The 21,826-nt window shown below is 34.3% G+C and overlaps 2 protein-coding genes across 2 annotated transcripts; one reads left to right on the top strand and one right to left on the bottom strand.

The window, feature by feature from the left end:
* The first annotated feature begins 606 nt into the window (after positions 1-606).
* LOC123655744 lies at positions 607-5,606 on the top strand. The gene is made up of 2 exons (XM_045591497.1): positions 607-1,088; positions 5,138-5,606. Exons 1-2 carry the CDS (start codon positions 819-821, stop codon positions 5,201-5,203), a joined length of 336 nt encoding a protein of 111 aa, XP_045447453.1. The 5' UTR covers positions 607-818; the 3' UTR covers positions 5,204-5,606.
* A 10,045-nt stretch (positions 5,607-15,651) lies between these two features.
* LOC123655842 (phosphatidylinositol 3-kinase regulatory subunit gamma) lies at positions 15,652-18,546 on the bottom strand. Its single transcript, XM_045591595.1, has 4 exons — positions 18,298-18,546; positions 16,861-17,559; positions 15,991-16,287; positions 15,652-15,880 (listed from the first exon to the last, which is right to left on the bottom strand). The coding sequence occupies exons 1-4, from the start codon at positions 18,375-18,377 to the stop codon at positions 15,652-15,654; spliced, it is 1,305 nt and encodes a 434-aa protein (XP_045447551.1). The 5' UTR covers positions 18,378-18,546.
* Positions 18,547-21,826: the final 3,280 nt, after the last annotated feature.

Raw genomic sequence — 21,826 nt, 5'->3', positions numbered from 1 at the left:
CCTATGTGACCGCCCTCACTGTCATATTTTGTAATTGTTTAATTTATTATATTTCATTTCTGTATTTCTAGATTTAAGATAACTGATTGTTCGACTGCAATAAATTTGTATAATACCTTATCTGAGTTTTCCTTCTGATGTCTGGGCCGAATCCGACATCAGAAGTGGGATTGGATTTTCCGCCCACGTCTGACACCTCGTCACAAAATATGCAAGAAAATATTCCGCTACCCTCAAATAGTTAGAAGCATTTCTTTCAAAATTAACTGATGCTTTACTACCCCGTTCCAATGCACCACCACATCCTGTCACGGTATTGGTGCCGTTTGATCCTGATGACCCGAATTCTGACATAGAGGGATGGTGTCGCCTGTCAGACGCCATAATTAGTAGCAAAAATTTGAAAGGCGTAGATTTAATCATGACGCTGACCCATTGTCTACGAGGCCGTGCAGCCACGTTATTGACCAAAATACCTTCCAGTCAATATAAATGGGAAGATATACAGGAGACTTTAAAAGCTCAGTTCTCTCGTCCTATGCTGATTCAGGATCACTTTGACAGTATCCTTAAATTTCAAATTAACACTAATGAGACCCCCGCTCAAGCATGTTTACGACTTTGGCAATTAATTGAAAACATCCCGGATGCAAGTTTATCTGAAAAGGTTGTGACGGGCTTTGCCATTTCCGTATTATCTCAGTGCGATGTTCAAATACGTCGTGAACTGAACTCGACTGTTGTAAATGATAAATCCCAACTATTTCGAGTACTACGGGGTATTTCCTTGAAAAGAAAGTCCGAATTGTCAGAGTTAAATGACCCTGATGTCAAACGCCCTCGCGCCACGTTCAGCTTTCGAGGCAGCTGCAACATATGTGGCAGGATTGGGCATCGTGGAGCTGATTGCCGTGACAGAAACAAACCACAAGATAAACGTGTCAACCAGAAGCCACACCCTACCTGCTACGTCTGCGGGGAGCCAGGCCACGTCGTCTCCACCTGCCCAAAAAGGATTGACAATACGAAGAAGGAACAAGTCGCTACTGGAAGCAAAGAAGTCAACGCGTGCTCGAAGATTGTTCGAGGTATTATGGACTGTAGTGGTATGAAATTTTCTTTTATTTTCGATTCCGGTTCTGAGTGCAGTTTAATTAAGAAAAGCTTTTCACACCTTGTTATCGGCGAAAGATTGTATGACCTTATCAACATGACTGGTATTGGAAAGAGTATCATTAGTAGCACAGAGCAAATCGTTTGTGACATAAATATTCAGAGCGTCGAGATTCGCGTCACTCTTCATGTAGTCCCGGATGATTGCCTACGAGACGCTATTTTATTAGGTAGAGATATACTTGAGCGTGATGATATTTTAGTTGAAATTTTCGAGACCGGCTTAATATTTAAGCGATGTAGGGAGTCTAATGTGTGTACCAAAACCAAACCCATATTTGACATTAATTCAATTAATACCGACCTGACGGGATCTGATAGAGTAAAACTTTTTGACATATTAACGCAATATGCTGATAATTTTATTGAAAATTTTCCCACAACTAGAATTAAAACCGGGCAGTTGAAAATTGATTTGATAGATCCCCATAAAGTAGTACATAGGAGACCATATAGGTTATCCCCTCAGGAGTCTAAGGTAGTTGATGAGACGATTGAGCAATTGTTGGCGGCGAATATTATTAGAGAAAGTTCATCCCCATTTGCGAGCCCTATCATTCTTGTAGATAAAAAGAACGGTGGAACACGCATGTGTGTTGACTATAGGGAATTGAATAATAATACTCAACCAATTCATTACTGTAGGCTATCTGGCATTTATTATTTGTTTATGTATATTATATTTATTTGTATTTCACATATATTAACTTTTATTATTTAATTTATAAAATATTATTTTTTATATATATTTAATAAACAAGCATATCCGCACGATACCCGTAGTATACTGCGTATTTGACATTACTTATTTCTCTCACAATTTTTAAATTCATTTTGTCATTTCTAAGAGAACGCTCTAGAAAGAGCACAGAGCGCATGATGGAGAATTTTGACAAGGGCTAGCGAGAAAAACGTAATTTGATTTTGTAACAAATAAAATTGTGGATATCGGATATCTATATTGTTCGAGTGTTAATCTATAAATAAATATATTGTTTAACTCCTAAATTACCCTTTGCCTCTGATTAGTGAACAAATCTACAAGCTTAATGGCGCTCATTATTTCAGTAGTATTGATATGGCATCTGGTTTTCACCAACTACTTGTACATGAAAAGTCCATAGAAAAAACTGCATTTGTAACCCCAAAAGGGCAGTTTGAATATTTGGCTATGCCCTTTGGATTACGCAATGCCCCTTCCATTTTTCAAAAGGCTATTAATACTGCCTTAAAGCCCATGAATGATGAAAAGATTTTAGTTTTTATGGATGATGTACTTTCAATTTCAAAGGATATTGATGAGGGGCTTAACCGCTTAGACAAATTACTTAAAACGCTGTCCAATGCAGGGTTCTCATTTAATTTAAAGAAGTGTTCATTTCTAAAAGTTCAAACCGAATACCTTGGGTATATAGTTTCAGCTGGGGAAATTAGACCGAATCCAAAAAAAATTCAAGCCTTAGTTAATGTCCCCACTCCAAAAACTGTTACTCAAGTTAGGCAGCTCATAGGGCTGGCAACGTATTTTAGGCAGTTTATTCCTAACTTTTCCCAAATAATTCGGCCCTTGTATCCCCTAACCAAAGGAAAAGGTAATGTTAAGTGGACCCCAGAGCATGACCAAATACACAAAAAAATTATCCACATTTTAACGTCCGAACCGGTTTTAAAAGTTTTTGACCCTGCTCTGCCCATTGAACTCCATACCGATGCAAGTAGTGAGGGATATGGGGCAATTCTTATCCAAAAATATAATGATGCCCCTCATGTAGTAGCCTATTATAGTAGGAAGACCATAGATGCAGAGACACGTTATCACTCTTATGAGTTAGAGACCCTTGCAGTAGTAAAAGCAATCGAACATTTTCGTCATTACTTACATGGACGAAAATTCACTGTATTCACTGATTGTAACTCCCTTAAAGCTTCTCACTCAAAGCGTGATTTAACTCCAAGGGTTCACCGTTGGTGGGCTATATTGCAGGCTTACGATTTTGATATCGTGTACAAAGAAGGTCGCAAGATGGCCCATGCAGATTACTTGTCTCGAAATCTAGCAAACACTAATTATTCTGAACCCCGTAAGGTAAATTTTCTTGAGTTAGATAAAGGTTGGTTAATTGTAGAACAAGAACGCGATTTGGAACTTTCTGAAATAATATCAAAAGTCCGTAATAATCAACTACCTGAAGAGATATTGCATACGTATGATATAAGACAAGGAATACTGTATAGAAAGATAGAACGTAGAGGAGTTTCTAGTTGGCTTCCTATTGTGCCCCGTTCTTTGGTTTGGTCCGTCATTAGTCATGTCCATAATGAAATAAAACATTTAGGTTTTGACAAGACTAGACAAACTTTACGAATTTTATTGGTTTCCTGATATGGCTAAATTTGTAAAAAAGTTTATTAATAGCTGTGTGGTATGTAAAACTTCTAAAGGCCCTTCAGGTGCACAGCAAATGCAGTTGCATCCAATCCCCAAACATCCAGTGCCTTGGCATACAATTCATTTAGATCTAACAGGAAAACTTTCAGGAAAAAGTGATAGAAAAGAATATTGCTCAGTTTTAATAGACGCCTTTACAAAGTTTGTATTACTTGAATATACTCCGGCCTTAAGTTCTTCATACGCTGTAAGAGCAATTAAAAATGCTGTAAACTTATTTGGTGCTCCGAAGCGCATTATCGCAGATAGAGGACGTTGTTATGACTGCAACGAGTTTAAAAACTTTTGTAACGATAATAGAATAGAGCTCCATTTAATAGCAACTGGTTCTAGTAGAGCCAACGGGCAGGTTGAGAGGGTCATGCAAACTTTAAAGAACATTTTTACTATTGTCGAATGTAATACTAATAAAGCTTGGAAGGATGAACTAGGAGAGATTCAGCTTGCTCTTAATAGTACACGTTCCAGGACCACAGGTTTTACGCCTATAGAACTGAAGTTTGGCATTCAAGGTTCCTCACTTAATCTAGCTAAGATAGCTCCTAGTTCTTCTGAACCCACTGTAATTAATGTTGAAACGGCTCGTTCATCTGCATCAGAAAATATTCAAAAAGTGGCTAATGCTGACACTATACGATTTAATAAAAGAAAAGCTCGGATTCAACCTTTTGCAGTAGGTCAATTTGTTTTTGTAAAATGCGAAGAAAGACATCAAACTAAGTTGGACAATAAATTTAAGGGACCTTATAAAATAATCACTGTATTAGATAATGACCGTTATGAACTTAGACATATAAACGGTTCTAACAGAATTTATAAAGTTGCCCATGAAAATTTAAGGGAAGTACCTAAAGGGCAAGAAGGTTATTTACAAATTTACGAAAATTATAGTGATGATGATGATGAACGAACCGTGACGGCAGATAATGAGTTCAACATACCTGTTGTGTCTGTAAGCAATAGTAATGTTACCTCAGATTCTGAAGAAACCCTTACTGTAAGCTCTCGAACATTGACTGCGGATGATTCAGAGGAAACACTTTCTGTAAGCTCTCGCACCTTAAGCGCAAATGATTCTGAGGAAACTTTATCTCTTAGCTCTAGAACATTAAGTGTAGATAATTCCGAAGCTGTAATAGAATCTTTAGAGTGATCAATTAAAATAGTCTCTTCTGCTATTGTGGGAGATGATCTGTGATGCGCTGAAGGAATCTCACCTGCTTCAGTGGGTGACGATTTAGACCAGCCTATTTAATTTGCTATGGTAATGATCTGTGATGCGCTGAAGGAATCTCACCTGCTTTAGTGGGTGACGATTTAGACCAGCCTGTTAACTTGCTATGGCGATGATCAGTGATGCGCTGCAGGAATCTCACCTGCTCTAGTGGGTGACGATTTAGACCAGCATGTTTGAACTGTAGGGGTTTTCCTATTGTAAACCTAGACCAGTCATACTTGCCATATTGATATGTAATGATGATGACGATGGAAATTAATGAGTTCTTATCTTTTTAGATTAATGAATACACTCGAGGACGACTGATTTATCAGAATGGCCGTGACGGCAGCCACCTTATTTAACAGTTTTGAGAGACGGCGGCTAGATGGCGCTAGTGGAACGTGCACCGGACGCATCATTATCGACAGTACAATATTGTAACTGTTCTCCCCGCCAAGCAATCGCCTTTATAAGGAGCCGCGCTTTTGAGTCGACACGCATTTCAAACGGATGCGTCTTGGTGCACGGACCACTGTCTCTCGACAGTCAGTACTGCACAGTTATTGGACGTTGGAACGTTGTATAATTAGTACTGTCCTTATTGCGGTGGGTGCGTGGAACCCTGTCTCTGACAGTCAGTACAGCCCTATGTGACCGCCCTCACTGTCATATTTTGTAATTGTTTAATTTATTATATTTCATTTCTGTATTTCTAGATTTAAGATAACCGATTGTTCGACTGCAATAAATTTGTATAATACCTTATCTGAGTTTTCCTTCTGATGTCTGGGCCGAATCCGACATATTCAAACTTTCATTGGGCGACTGCTAAGAATATTTTGCGACTTTCGATCATAGATGGGGCGACTTGAATCAAAACTTTCTGGCAAGCCTGGCCATAACACGCTTTAATATAGACAGAGAGCCCAGGAGGGCCAGACAATCGTCATTTCATGAAAGCTGAAAGTTTCTCAGTGAATGCTCCCAATACCGATAGAAGCCATGGCCAAATATGAAGTTTAACTCATGGTTACTTTGGCAGATACCAAGTATCAATATCAAAGGCGTATACAATTACTTCGCACCCACGGCCAACCTAAATGTTTGTTTAGGTCGGGATTGGAGCAATCGAAATTGACCAGCTACTGGAGAAAAATCTTCTAAAAGGTGACCCAAGTGACACGGATAAAGTTCAGTTTTATACTATGACGAAAGTTAAATTACAAAAGATTGTGGCTCTGGTTAACGTAATAAATAATTATTTCGAACAGAATATTAAAAACTACGCTTAAGAAATGGCGTAAGTTAGTTGTCATTTTATACGCCTTTGATATCTGGTATCTGCCATGTAGTAAACATGAGTTGAACTTCATATTTGGCCATTGGTTCAACTTGTGTTGAAAGCATGCGCTGAGAAACTTTCAGCTTTTATAAAATGACGAAGGTGTAGCCCTCACGGATTCACCGAACGATACTAGGACATTTTGAACTTGGAAATACCAAACTGGGTGTTGGATCCGTTTTCAAACGTCAACATAGCAATATCACCCCAGCTGGAAGGAGAACTTATAGAATTGACAGCGGACGAGGAAATAAAAATCAAGTTCAAAAAAGGCTACCAAGAATTTTGGCTACAAAAACCGATGCCGCAACTGTCCCCTGGATTGTGGTCAATCATTCAACGATTCTTGATAGCATTCCCATCGTCATATTTGCGTGAACGTGGATTTAATGCTGTGGCAACGCTGCCTACTAAAAAGAGAAATCGCTTGCATGTTTTTTTATCCTCTTATGTATCCAACTTTGTTTGTGTTGGGCATGGTGGACATTATCACCGAAAATCAGACATCTAAGACAACTATACAAATCACAAAAAATAAAACATCTCCCACCACGACTGGTCCCCGCGGAAGATTTAGACTACCTTTCTAATAAAAAGATGCAAAACATATGACACCTGCACATGAAACCTTACTGGAGCTTGAAAATGCACTAAACAATAAAAGTTCGATATTTTAGGTATAAGCGAAATGCGGTGACAAGAAGAAAAAATAAAGGAATATACTGGGCAGTATAGAGTTGGCTTCCTTATTAAATGTTACCTGAAACTATATCCAAGAAATAATAGGAATTTCTGATAGAGTAGCAGTACTATGTGAAACTACCAAAGTATAAAAAGCCGTGGTCGATAATACAAGTCTACGCGTCTACTGAACAAGCAGTACAATCTACATTAGATCTATTTTAAGAAGACCTATCTATAAAAATACGTGATTATGTGCAGAACCACATTATCTTAATGGGTGATCTTAATGCACAAGGGGGCAGGGGCAAGACTAAACCTCGACGAATACGTACTGGGGACGTGTGATCACGGGAAAAGAAATCGGAACGGACAAAGACTGGTTGAATTTTTAATGGAACACAACTTATAATATTTAATTCCATATTTAAGGAAAAATCAAACAATAAATGGACCTGGATGTCTCCTGATGGATCATACAAAAATGAGATAGACTATATTAAAATTAGCTATCCAATTCTTTACCCAATTCTATGCAGATCAGGGGAAAAAAATAAGGATAGGGATAAAAATATACCGCGAATAAAAAAAGAATATCTATATAGCTTTTATTGATTGTATCAAAGCCTTTGACAGCTTGAGCCACAACTACATATAGGACACACTAGAACGCCAATGGATACCCGCTATCTACACTACATCATTAAGAATATCTATGCGCACAGTCAGGCCAGCATACAGCTCGAAACAGTGGAAAAAAAATCTCAATTAGAAGAGGCGTCAGACAAGGAGATCCTTTATCACCAAAACTGTTCTCAGCAGTGCTCGAAAACATCTTCCGTGAGCTGATCCAGAGGCTTTGGTCTAAATATAAACGGATCTAGGCTGAACCATCTCAGATTTGCGGATGACTTAGTTCTTTTTAAGGAGAAGCGAGAAAGCCTAGAGCAAATGATACAAAGCCTTAAAAGGGAAAGTGAGAAAGTTGGACTGATAATGAATCTTACTAAGACCAAAGTAATACTAATTCAGCGAACATAGCCGTGAACGAAGCGATCCTAGAATTTGTTGATGAATATACCTACCTAGGCCAGATTATCTCTCTAAAAGACCTAATAGCAAAGGAAATAAATACAAGGATCGCCAACGGTTGGAAGAAGTTCTGGTCACTTAAGGAAATCACGAAGTCACAGGGCCTGGGCATGGCATTGAAAAGAAAAACTTTCAACACATCCATCCTTTCTTTAATTATCATTTGTGAAACATGGGCACTCATCAAATTTCTAAGAGAAAAACTTGCCAAATGTTAAAGAGCAATGGAGCGCAGAATAGTAGGGACAAAATTTCAAGGTAGAGTCAGAAATACCGACATCAGGATGAAACCTAAGCTAACTGATATCCTACTACGCATCGGCCAACGAAAGTGGAGGTAGACTGGACATATGTTGCGCGACAAAAAAGGAAAATGGTGTAAGGCAGTTTCAGAGTGGTACCCGAGAGAAGCCGTGGAAGGCAGTGCATAAGATGGGAGGATGACCTCAAAATGACAGCTGTCTCAAGGCAGAGACGGATAACTCAGGACAAACCACAGTGCAGCTTTATTAGAGGAGGCCTATGCTAAGAGGCATATTGTGATTAGAGACTTTATATAAGTTATAAATGATGCAAACGCGTACAACATCTTTAATCCCAGAATAAAGGGCTTTATTATTATTATTATTATTATATAGCTCGCAATAATTAATTTAACTTGAAGTTATAATGGTTTAAGTAGGTGTTAGAAATGGGGGCACTAAAAATAATTTAATATTAATTCTCAAAGACAGTAGACTAAATAAGTTTGGGGACCTTTGTCCTATACGATTGGGTCGATTTGTCCTCTTTACTTGTAAGCAAGTGCTGGCCAGCGCTATCTCGGAATACTCAAGATTCTAACGTCAAGGAGATGAGGATGCTGAGATGGACAAAATAATTACACAAACACACACATTTATAAATACAATTTTTACATAATTGCTGAAATACACTTAATTTGCTGAATAAAATAACAAAACATCGCAGATTCATCAATTTTTTAAGAAAGTAAATATGCCCATATACACTCGCGTGCAACTGAATCGACTCAAGCCGTATAATATGTTATATATGTTATATAAGTTCTTTTTTTTATTCAAAAGACGTATTTTTTTTCATAAATACAGCAATTTTCAAATAAACAATGACAATACTTTTTAAATAAATAAATAAATACGGTCATAAATGAGCGTTACAGAAATTACTCGTTGCGGTACCCACGAGTTGCGACACTAAATCATGTATAAAACCTCACGTGACCCATATTTCTTATCATGCAATCCGACACCCCAACCCTCTTGTAGCAGAGGCCTGCTCCTACTTAGGTAGAGGAAACGTACAGACGAGACTTAGACGTCCTAAACACGTCTTGACAGATCCCGACGATAGGATAACCGCAGCTAACGCCCCTCTCGTAGGTAACACACCCACGCACAAAACACACACGCACCGCCTTCGCCGGCGAAGACGAGGTTCCCCGCGTTAGGACGGCTCGGATACGCTTAGGCGCATCGACCGTCCACAACTCGCCGCAGCGCTCCGCATAGCGCCTCCTCCATCCCGACGACGTTCTAAGCCGAGGTGTGATCTCGCTAGGAGACACCCTTAGGACGAACGTCACCCCCGTGCCCGCCGAAAAGGGCCCACATCTTCCTTCGCGGCCGGTGTCTTCAGTACCCGGCCCCTCTCACCGGTGACGCTGTAAAGGCCAGTAGGGCCAACAGTAACAGTCATTTCGAAAAAAAAAAAAATTCTTATCAATCACTCGTCAGACGTTGACAGGTACATATATCCTTAAGCTCCCAGTATTTAAATCGCGATCCAATGGACACTACCTCAGAAGCAGCGGCCCAAGTTATAGCTTTGTTGCAAGCGGGCCATAATCAACGGCAAGTCGCTCGTGAACTTAACACGAGCCAATCAGCTGTTTCACGAGTATACAGAAGGTTTAAGAGACTGGTGACTTCGTTCGGAGACCACAAACTAATAGACTCCGGAACACATCTGAGACAGACGACCGCTTCATTGTCTCAACTTCGTTGAGAAATCGTCATCTCACGAGCGTTGATGTGCAACAGGAGCTCAGGAGGGTTCGAGGAGTGGCTGTCAGGCAGTGGACAATTAGAAGACGCCTGAAGAAAGCCAATTTAACTCCTAAACGGCCAGCCAGAGGCCTGAAACTGACCGCAGCTCACCGTCAAGCCCGACTTCAATTTGCTCGTGAACACCTCAATTGGACTATTGAGCAATGGAGCTCCATTCTGTTCACTGACGAGAGCAGAATGTGTCTCCATGGCAACGACAAAAGAGACCGAGTATACAGGCGTCCAGGGGAACGGTTCTCGCAATGCTGTTTCGCTGAAACAGTATCATATGGCGGTGGTTCAGTCATAATGTGGGCTGGAATATCATATGAAGGGAAGACCGAGCTTCTTTTGTTGATCGATGATGTGGCCAGCCCTCACTCCTGATCTAAACTGCATTGAGCATTTATGGGACGAGCTCAAACGGAGGGTGCGAGCTAGAGATACGGCTCCATCAAGCATCGTCGAGCTCAAAACTGCGCTAGAGGAAGAATAGAAGGGTAACCTGATAATAGTTGTTTCCGGCAGGTTTAATAAAATCAAAAAATTACTTTATTCGAGTAGGCTACAAATTATTATTATATTCGTTTTAAACTAAAAAATAATTATACTTAAATTTGTTACTTACCACTAACATAAAGGATAATTCAAATGAAAGTAAAAAAAGTCTTTAATAAAAATTCGGATATTAGACGCTGGCCAGTGGAGCATTAAAGTAACAGAATCGCGTCCCTGGTCACCAACCAAATTTTTTTGTTTAATTAACAAATAATAAAATAATTTATCATACGGCCAAGTGACGCGTAACATGGTTGCTTCCCTTTTAGATAAATGATGAAAGATGATTCATCCAATACGTTATTATTCTAAAATTATGGTCTTATTTAACGGCTTTAAAAAAAGGCTAACAAAAGCATAATATAATTACTACAGTCTAAAAACCTATTATCTACCATTGAACTATTATTACTAAAGTATAATAATAATAACTCAATGTTATCTACCTACTAATTACTTGATCCAATATTTAATAGATTCGTAATAATTTATTTAAAACTATTAAACGGTTGTCTGTTGAAAAATAAATAAAAGAAATTATTTAGAAACTTACAGATAAATAGTTTATTCAACATATTTCAACTTACAATATTATAAAAATGACGACATTTTAGTTTCATACGTGAGTTTTACATCATAATTACACAGTACAAGAATTGGGTTTTCAATATCTATAAAATATTTTTACTTTATTGGCATTTCTATTTTTTTAACTAAATTTATCATTGAGATCATTTTGGTTATTTAACACTACACAATTGAATCGACATGATACATATTACCAAAATAATAAGTAGTACATACAAAATCTAATAATACCTATAGACGTAAATACAAAAATAACTCCAATTTATTAATCTCACTTAAATAATCTGTAACTTATTTTTAACTCTATATAATATGTGACAATTTAAAGCAACATTCTTCAGTATTTATATAAGAAACAATTAATATAAGTTTTTTTTTCTTAAATTAACTAAGTATTTGTCAAGAAAGCTGTTTACATTATGAATTTTTTACATATTTTTAGAGCACGATTTATTTTCACTTTGAAGTTCATAGAAAACATTCAATTTATTTAAATGAAATCTGTTTAAGGAAGAAGATAGATATGTGTACCTCAAACAATATTCGATAAAATGTTTTTTTTAGAACTCAATAAACCAATTATCATCACAATATTACATATCAAGTCGCAATTTTAATGTAACAAATATTTTTATCTTTATTATTTTTTAACTGGGACAATATGAGTAAACTGGAAACCATATTAAATAAACCAAAGTTGTTTTATGAAACAAGCATTTGTATTTTATTATATTAGAAAAATAATTGCGAAAGGGTTAGCTGAAAATCCCGGCCAGGCTGTAATTAATTAAAAATTAAAACAAAAAAAAAAATATTTAAAACACACCTACGAGTTTAGTCATCAAGCCTGTAGAAAATGCAAACATTGGGTTGTGTATCATTTTTCTGGCATAACTACTGGGTGGTCGGTATAAACAGGTATATTAATTAATATTTTTCTAGTTACTTTCACTCACATGTTATCACCACATGAATCTTTCATCAAAATGAGCGCTGTTACAAGTCTGGTTTGAATGATGGTTGTCGAATATAATATAGCCAGGCCAGGAATTTTCCAGCATACCTACTCATTATTATAATATATTATAATTATTGTTACTTATTCGCGATTTATTTTTAACATACTAATGAAAATAATTATACATTAAGCAGATGGGTGAAAATCGCGTCTAGTTCGTATCTTAGACTATATAAATTATTACCTTTTACTTATAACTGATCAAAAATTAATTACACAAAAAAATATTTAAAAAATACATTGTATTTCGAATTTCTTATACTGACCCAGTTAACAAGACTATATATAATTAACTGCAGTGTACATGAATAAATACCCTGGACATATATATAAATTAATTGGTATATCCGTCAGAAGCCAATCGTGGACTCCGTTCATTAGTAAATACTTTAAGTAACATAAAACAAAACCTTCGACAAATGAATTAACTGTTTTATGGAAAAATTATACATAAATATTTCAAAATTTACATAACGCCTAGTAGACATGCTATTGAAAATCGAGCAAATCTTGCTGCCAAATAGGGTTACTTGGCAACTTATATAGAGTTGCCGCAGTATTCCTTTGGCGTTAAAAAGTTTAAAAACAGTAAATTGTTTTTAAACATTATGATAGACAAGAAGTAAAACATCGAAATCAATATGTAAGAGCTGAATTAGTTAATAACCATAACTATTACTGCTGGCCATCGATAACAAATGAGAAATTATATTAACAAATAACTTGCGCCCCTAAAAATATTGTATTTACTCGACTGCAGCTGAGCCCAAAAGGTGGATTATAATATTTTATGTATACCTAGTTATAATATACAAAAAATGTTTTCTTAAAAATTGATATTGCTAGTCTTTTAGGTTTTAATATCGCACATAGAAACACAAATGTACAGTATACTTATAATAATTAAAATCAATGTTTAAAAACTTTTCTTTTACCTTAGTTAATAAATAGCAATTTAATTGATCGTAATAAATTTACAAAGCATTGCACAAAATTTAATTTTGCTTGACAAAAGGACATGAAATATAGGTATAAACTGTACTATAATTATAATATATAATTGGTTCTCATAAACGATAGCACAGCCTTTGTTTATCGTAAAGATGTTATAGTACGGACGCGGAGCACGAAGAATTTCGTACAATGACCTTTTTGCCTACTACCAGTGGTTCTCAAAATTTTTATATAAAGTACGAAGCTTTAAAAAATCGGTAGTTTAGAATTTGGGATGTCTTAGAACTCGTTTTTTGCACACTACACTAAATCTACGCGGTCTGTCCGTAGATCGGTCTAGTCACAGAATAAAATATTTTTTGTTTAATCATAGAAAAGAACACATATGAATATATATATATATATATATATATATATATATATATATATATATATATATATTATTGTACACTTTGGTGGCTATACTTTGTGTATGAAAAAAAAAACAGATCTGTTGCTGTGTGAAAAAAGACGCCAATAACCACACATTCGCATTTAATATAACTTTTGAGTTAAATTAAAAATGAAAAACGATGAATCTTGTGACATGTATTTGGTAAAAAAAATAAAAGTAAAAAGGTTTACAATCTGTGAACAGGGCTGTCACTACACCTGTGTGAGCGCAACGGCTATATTTTTATACGCGAGCGACAAAGACAAAAGATGAGGGGTCAATGTACCAAATTCTTCATGCTCCGCGTCCATATTTTAGGGACAAAAATAGGTTCAATATCAAAAGCATTTTTTTTTTAAATTATAGCATGTGTTGCGATAACATTTCTGTCTTTTTATTTTAATAGCGAAGTCATTTTAACAGTTATCAGTGATTAAAAAGTTACCATTTCAGTTGATAATGAATCTATACTATTTCTTAAAAAGAATAATAACTGTATTTTTTATTATAGGATCAAATTGTTTCAAATAATTGTACTAAGCATTAATTTTCAGATTATTGAACAAAAGGTATTTGAAGATTGATTGCATCAATGCAAAATATTTTTTTGGTGAAAACTTGACTGTCTCAGTAATCATGACTAAACCAAATCAATAATTTTAAATGACTGTCTTTTACACAACACAATTCATTTAAAATTTTATAAAAAATGTTATGATGAAAGTTTTTGGTATTGCACAATAGAGCAGCTAAAGCATCTTTTTGATTCGTGTCTAATAAAGATTACATACTAATAATACATAACACATAATACCTGATTAAAATTGTCTTACATACATGTAAATTATTATGATAGATGATAGTAAATTATTTTTAAAAACATAGATTTGGTTCTCTGGCCATCATCAAATTTAATATTGCTCATGTTTAATATTCACTCCTTCGTATGAAGGTTTATATTGACATAATATATATATTTATATATAATATTTCATTTATACATTAAGTTTTTGAATATCTATACTTACTACATAATAAATAAAAATAAATAAAATCCATCATGTGCATATTATATCAGCTACTATTCAATAAAAACTTATACATCTCCTATACAGAAAAAAAAACATTAATTAAGCAATTAGAAAATCGTTTACTAAAAATAAACACCATTTACGCTCAACAGCTTTTGGTGTGATAAAATTTACATAAAGTGATTTTTTTATATATATTTTCATCAAAATGGATCTATATTATTTGGTACTTCCTAGAAAAAATATTATAAAAGTGGAGTTTATGTCTTTTTATTTAGTTAACTAAATAAATCCTTATTGATTAGCAGATCTTATTTTTATAACATTTAGACCATCCATGAATCCAGCAACAAAAATGTAATGTAACTGACAGTAGAGAAATTTAAAAGATTTTAAAGATCTGAGATATTGCACAAAAATGTACAAGTTTTAATAAGTTTCACGTGTTGTATGTAATATTGTATACTTAAATAAATTGCTCCAAATGGCAAAGTATGTAAGGATAATTGAATAATTTAAAATATTCAAACATATGAGACAGTATAAATATGTAAATCTATTCAAATGTGTGTTACCACAGTATTCACAGTATAAATCAAGAAACTTAAATCTTATAAATAATATTTTGTACATTTGACCCACACTTTCACACTCAGTATAATCATATAAACAAGATGTGTTTCTTACCCTTTTTTCATGTCATGGAAGAACTGTACACAATGTTGTTTACCACAATTACCTTTTTTTTACAACAAACACTATGAGAAAGTTTAACCAAACAGTCCACTAATATTATCACATAAGAAGCTATTATTATAAGAAATATCACATATTGCAAAAGATGCAAGATATGCATCTATCTTATAAGAAACCTCCATATCGCTATCAAGCTATATAAACTATTTAATATACGGCTTGGATTGGGCTTCACCAGAAAAAGTGGCTTTGATTTTTGTCAATACTTTGATCACTGACAATCAATCGCACTAGTCGTCTTTCAAAATATGACTAGGGAAGTTTAAGGCCAACATCTATGACGATACGATGTTATGGATGTGGGTGTCGATGTTTTCTTTGTCGAGGCTGATGTGACCGGAGATGTGCTTCGTGCTGAGACTCCTGATGTAATCTCATATCTGTCTGTGTTTCGTGAATTTTTTTATCAGGCTTTGACACTAAATGTGAATTGATTGGGTATTTTAATGCAGTCCTTAAATTTTCATTGTGTTCTTCTAATGAATTAACGGCGTAGTGTAAAACAAGCTCATTTAAAGTTCTGAAAAAAAAAAGAATAGAATTTTTACATACAAAGTTATTTATCTAATTACTACATTAATTCTAGCATTATTAGAACATTAAAAAGATAATATACTGATGGTGACTTACTTGTAGATATTATAGGGTTCCGCAAATCCATAACCTCTTTCAGTCTTAAAAATAATACAATGATACACTTGATTATTACAACAAATGGACAGAGCAAGTTGACCAGTGGAATTAGGCCTTATTAAAAATGTGCCTTGAGGTTTTCCTTCTAGCATTTTCTCTGCCATATCACGGGTACAATTCTCTACCATCCACGTTATCATTTCACGATGAGCATATAATTCTTCCAATTTATGTATATTATCATCCTCTAAAGCTTGTAGGTATTCCTCAGTTTTACCTCTTCGTTGTAACCATCTATCATAGAGAAAAATTTGTTAGAATACAATTAGTAAAAAATTACAATTAAATAGATTATTTATTTTACATAATTAATACAAATTTGTTTTCATGCATAATATACCTACAAAATTGGAATTAAAAAATGTTATTTGAATATAAGTTACAAGTAAATTTAATTATATTCTAGATTTCTAGATTACTAAAGTAGGACAAAGGGAAGTGAGGCCATTCTATTATATTCTAAAAATAATAATAATTATGTAGTTAAAATCAAAATAGTTAAAATTTGTTAAATAATGATTTAAAAGTTCTTTTGAAACTAGCTTGAATGAAGATTTTTTTATTTCATCTTTTCATCAACAAAATAACAGAACTGTAAAGTTCTTGATTTCATCATCAGTTGTAAATATTAAAATTTATATTAATCTAATACAAAATAATATGTAATATAACTTAGTACTTGCAATAGCAAAATGAAGTTGTTATAAGTTATTATTATCACTAATTGTTCTCATTTTGATTGTAGAACATGAATGCCAAATATTAAAAAAAAAAAAAATATATATATATATATATTTTAATACTTACACTTTATAGCGGTCTTTAATCTTGTAAAGATGAATAATTTCTGATTTTAATTTTGTTATTTCTCTTTCAAGTAACAAATTGGATTCAACTGTTTCTTTAAGAATATTGTGTAATTGTGCTCGGGCTTGTCTTAAACTATTCACTCTCAATATTAACTGTTTATTGTTTTCAATAACATCATTTTTTTCATGTGGTTGTGCTTCCGATTGCATTTTTTCTTGTAATTTTAGGTGCTCCTCACATGCTTTCAAAGTTTCCTTAAAAGCATCTAAGGCTTGTCTCTTAAATTTTACTTCTTCACGCAGCCTCATGTATTTGTCGGATCGCTCATCGTAATCTCTAGTTTTTAATACAAATTCTTTATGAATATCTTTATATCGTGTCTCTAGAGTTACATCATTAATATTTTCCCCTCCATCATTTTCTTGATGTCGGGAGAGTGGGTACATAAGTTTAATATCCAGGCTGCTATTACAGTGTGCCAGCGAATACTCTTTATAGAACCCGACAAGATCAACAATAGAAACAAACTCGAAAGGTTCACGGAATCCATAACGGCCATCTTGATTGTATATCTTGATTAACTTGTTTGTTCCCCCTTTTCTAACTGTTAATGTGTAGCCACTGTCTTTATTGGAAGCATTACGAACTAAAAAAGTACCATCACAAGTATCTCTAAGCTTTTCATTAGCTTCATCCCTGTAATGTCATATGATAATACTATTAATATATACAAAATAATATAGTTTCAAAAGTATGAAATTAATTATTAATATATTAGGCATACACATCTTTCTCCATGTAGAAGAAGTATAATTATTAAATTATAACAAATATTACAGCTAGGCTTTAGATTAAGAATTGCGTTTTTAAGTTAGATAGGTTAGGGTTATTTTTTTTTTTTCTTTTTATAATGAAATTATGCCAATAAACGTTCAAATTTTGAGCTTAGGTAATTCGATGGTTCTTAATCTAAAGTTCTAAATCTCTTACCAATATTACTTTAAGTAATTTTTAACAAAGGAAAATGTGTATTGTGATGACATTGCCTATAGAAATCTGCATCTGTATCATTCATCTGCATTCAATTGTTATTATTTTATTGCATTAATAATTAAAAAGGCACAGATTAGTGAAATTAATTATAGCAGAAATAAGTTTATTTTAAAATTACTCTATTTATGATTATTATGACAGAAACAAAAACCTAAATCTTTAAACATTTTAATATATAAAGTAGACATATATATTGAATTACTCTTAGTGTTATTTTTTTATGTGTTATAATTGCCATGCACTGTTTGCAGATGATAACTATCTTTAATCTTATCTATTAAGCAATTATCCTTTATCAACGGACAAGCTGAATGTTTAAGGAAGGATAATAAGTGATGAAATTATTATTTGCTAAGTAAAAAATAATTCGTTTAGACTTACCGAGTAATATCACCCCAATACCATTCGGCATTTTCCAAACTGTCTTCTGCTGATTGCTGTGGGACGCCTTTTTCTACCATTATACCGTTATTAGTACTTGGATATAATTTTAAAACAAATACGAGGTAAGCACTTAAATATTAAACTCGATAAAATGGATAAATCCACTACAATCAGCAAGTTTTAGTCACTTCCGCTTGATTGAGGTTACAGGACGAGAACGCCATTATTTACTTCTTAAATTCACAACATAGTAATCTACAACAATTAAGGTTAATCAAATATGTATAAAATTTAAATTTTAAATAATATTAACTTTACAACTGGGTTTCGAACTCACAAAGGAATGGGCTACTTTGGTTGACGAGTTACTATGGCTGACAAGTAGATAGATACTGGCAGTACGAAACGATTTTGTTAAGGAACATCATAATCTAAAAAAGTTGAAACAGATTATCATTTTTTCAACGCTAATGCAAACTGTTAAAACCCTTTTGTGATACACGTTAATTTTTAGTAAAAATCTGTTGGAAGTTGAACGAAACTGAACGATTAAAAAATATAAGAAACTACAATTTGAGCTTTACTTACACTTTACTTATAGATAGATATAGATAATAGATATAAAGTAAGTACTGTATCTTCAGGGTCTATAATAGTGAAGCGAGAAGCGACTCATACTCGATTATTAAGCGAGTATTAACTATTTTAAGCGAGTTGCTGGACTAAAATTTACTCGGAAGTTTTAACTCGTAAGTCGTAGGCAAAGAGCAACACGGAGGGGAGTAGCCATTTACAGGCGTTCCCCTCTGTCAAGGTATAAGGCCAAATGGCCATATGCGTACAATAAAACTAGTGCAGCCGCACTGATCACTAGACTAAATCTAGTTGCGCGATTGAATCAACGTCCTTCAAAAAATTCCAAATTGATCTGTTTTTTGCTGCGAAAAGAGATCTGCCATGTCAAATTTACTAAAACATGGCGTTACCTTTCATACGTAATAATATGCGGATCGGTCGAGCGACTGATCGGAGTCTATTTCCGAGAAGTCACTGTCGCCGAGCGATAGTGTTGTTACCGGTTTGTTTGTAGATGGTTATCGATAAAAACGGCAAAGGCAAAAGAGGAGACAGACATCTTTGAGATATTGATTTATTTAAAATATTATATTTCTAGCTTTTTTTAATAAACATAGTTATATAACAAAATTGCATTAAATTAAATATAATACACATATTATGAGTATTAATACATTTTACTATAATTACTTAATGTGAACTTCGACCACAATGTTTTATATAAAAATTTGGCAGGCTTTCTAAAAATCCAAATTTAAGGGATACATGGAAAAAAAATTGTAGTCACAGATTAACCTGGACGCCCACAAAAAATAGTGTAATTTGTTCAGATCATATCAATACCACTAACTTTCAAGTGTTGGCGAACAATAGAAGAATCCTTCTATCATAATAATCATAGTAATCAAAATATGGTTCACCTTAGTCATAGTAGTGAAATGAAGCTTAGATTTATCAACTTTGAAAATTAACAATATCCATCCTTTCAGAGTCATCAACAAATCATTCAATCTAGCAGATGACAGGCTATCATCTTATGATGCCATTAGTGCTACGCTCCCTATTCCCGATTCGTTAACATCACCGTGTACATCATCAATTCCTCAAAATGTATGTTAACTTTAAATCATTTATTATAGACTGGCATTGTTTGGCACAACAACGTTGCACCATACGTATTGTGACATAATTGTAATAGTTAGACATATGCTGTCGCGACACTTTTTAACCGACTTCCAAAAAGGGAGGAGGTTCTCAATTCGACTGCATTTTTTTATGTATGTTACTTCAGAACTTTTGACTGGGTGGACCGATTTTGATGATTTTTAACTTAATAGAAAGCTCATGTTTATCATGCGGTCGCATTCAAATTTCATCGAGATCTGATAACAACTTTTTGAGTAACCTTTGATAACGCGTATATATTACGTATATTGTATTTACTTGTCGATGTAATTGAAGTCAGTTTTTTTCGTTTGCGAGCAAATACAATAATTGTAAATAATGATGTGTTGTACAAAGTCTTACTACATTATATATTTCTATTATCATTAGTTTTTGCAGCGCACGCAATGTAAGGAATTTTTTAGGTTACATTTTTATCCCTTGGGTTCCATTATTGGAGTTTTAGTAAGGATCTCTAATATTTTTGAAAATATAGTATAACCTATGTCGCTCGAGGATAGTGTAGCTTCTCAACGGTGAAATAATTTTTTGAATCGGTCCAGTAGTTTCGGAGCCTATTCAATGCTAACAAACAAACAATCAAATCTTTACTCTTTATAATCGTTTATTTTACATGAAGATGTTTTATTTGTAGTATACACGGTGATTTTATAACCGTTTTGGAAACGAAATATTTTACTTTGGAATCATCTATAGTACCTATAAAAATTGATAAATCAATTGTAATGTTGATTAAAAAAAAGTTTCAATTTTAATATTCATTTTTACTCGATCGACTTGGAAAGTAGTAAGGCACTGATCATTCATTCATTATTTTATATGAATGAAACACGTCCGTGCGCGTTTCGGTTGATAAAAGTATACCTATAGGCGCGAGCTAGCGAGTACTTACGTAGATAGACTCGTTAGTCCTTCATACTTTACACGGGCTTAGGACCGTCAGAAATACCTATTTTATTTAAACTTCTTTTCGATTATTAACGACGATTGTTCTTTTCAGAACAAATAAATTTATAAACGGACTGTAGGTATAAATTTCTGGCGTATTTAAAAAATCGGAGCTATCTACAGAATAATTAACTTACATACGTATTAACAGTTTATTTACACTATTTACACTTCTCTGTATCGAAACAACTGCTCAAAATGGAGTCCGCTGCGTTCAATACACAAACGTACACGTTTAATACAATTCTTTTAATTTTCTTAATGTGTCTTTATCACTTTTCACTTCATCAAAAGCGTCCACTATCGCAATGCGTAAATCATCACAGCTTTCATATTGACGTGTATAATTTTTTATTTCCGACCACAAGAAAAAATCCAAGGGCGTTAAGTCCAGACTTCCAGGTGGCCAAGACACAGGCCCTCCTCGACCTATCCACCTATCACTAAACTCATTGTCCAGGTACGCACGCACTACACTCGCGTAATGAGCGGGACAGCCGTCGTCTTGGTAGTACATACCTCTCGAGTAAGCTAACGGCACATCGTCTACTAACTCAGATATTATTCTCCTTAACATCTCTAAGTACGAGTTGCCGGTTAGATGACCTTCAATAAAAATAGGCCCTATTAATTGGTCGTTAATAATACCGGCCCCTACACGTTCACACTGAAACGAACCTGGTGATGGTTTTCTCTTTGTATAGTCCCACTTGAGTAAACAGTGACTCGTCCGTCCAGAGTATGTTGTCGTTTGTATTATTTAACAACCACTGGCAAAAGGCGATTCTTGCCGGTGCGTTGTTTATTACGTGAGCCT

Source organism: Melitaea cinxia, chromosome 8 (assembly GCF_905220565.1).
Source record: "Melitaea cinxia chromosome 8, ilMelCinx1.1, whole genome shotgun sequence".
Lineage (NCBI taxonomy): Eukaryota > Metazoa > Arthropoda > Insecta > Lepidoptera > Nymphalidae > Melitaea > Melitaea cinxia.
The sequence above is the reverse complement of the archived record's forward strand: the minus strand, read 5'-3'. Positions and strand labels throughout refer to the sequence as shown.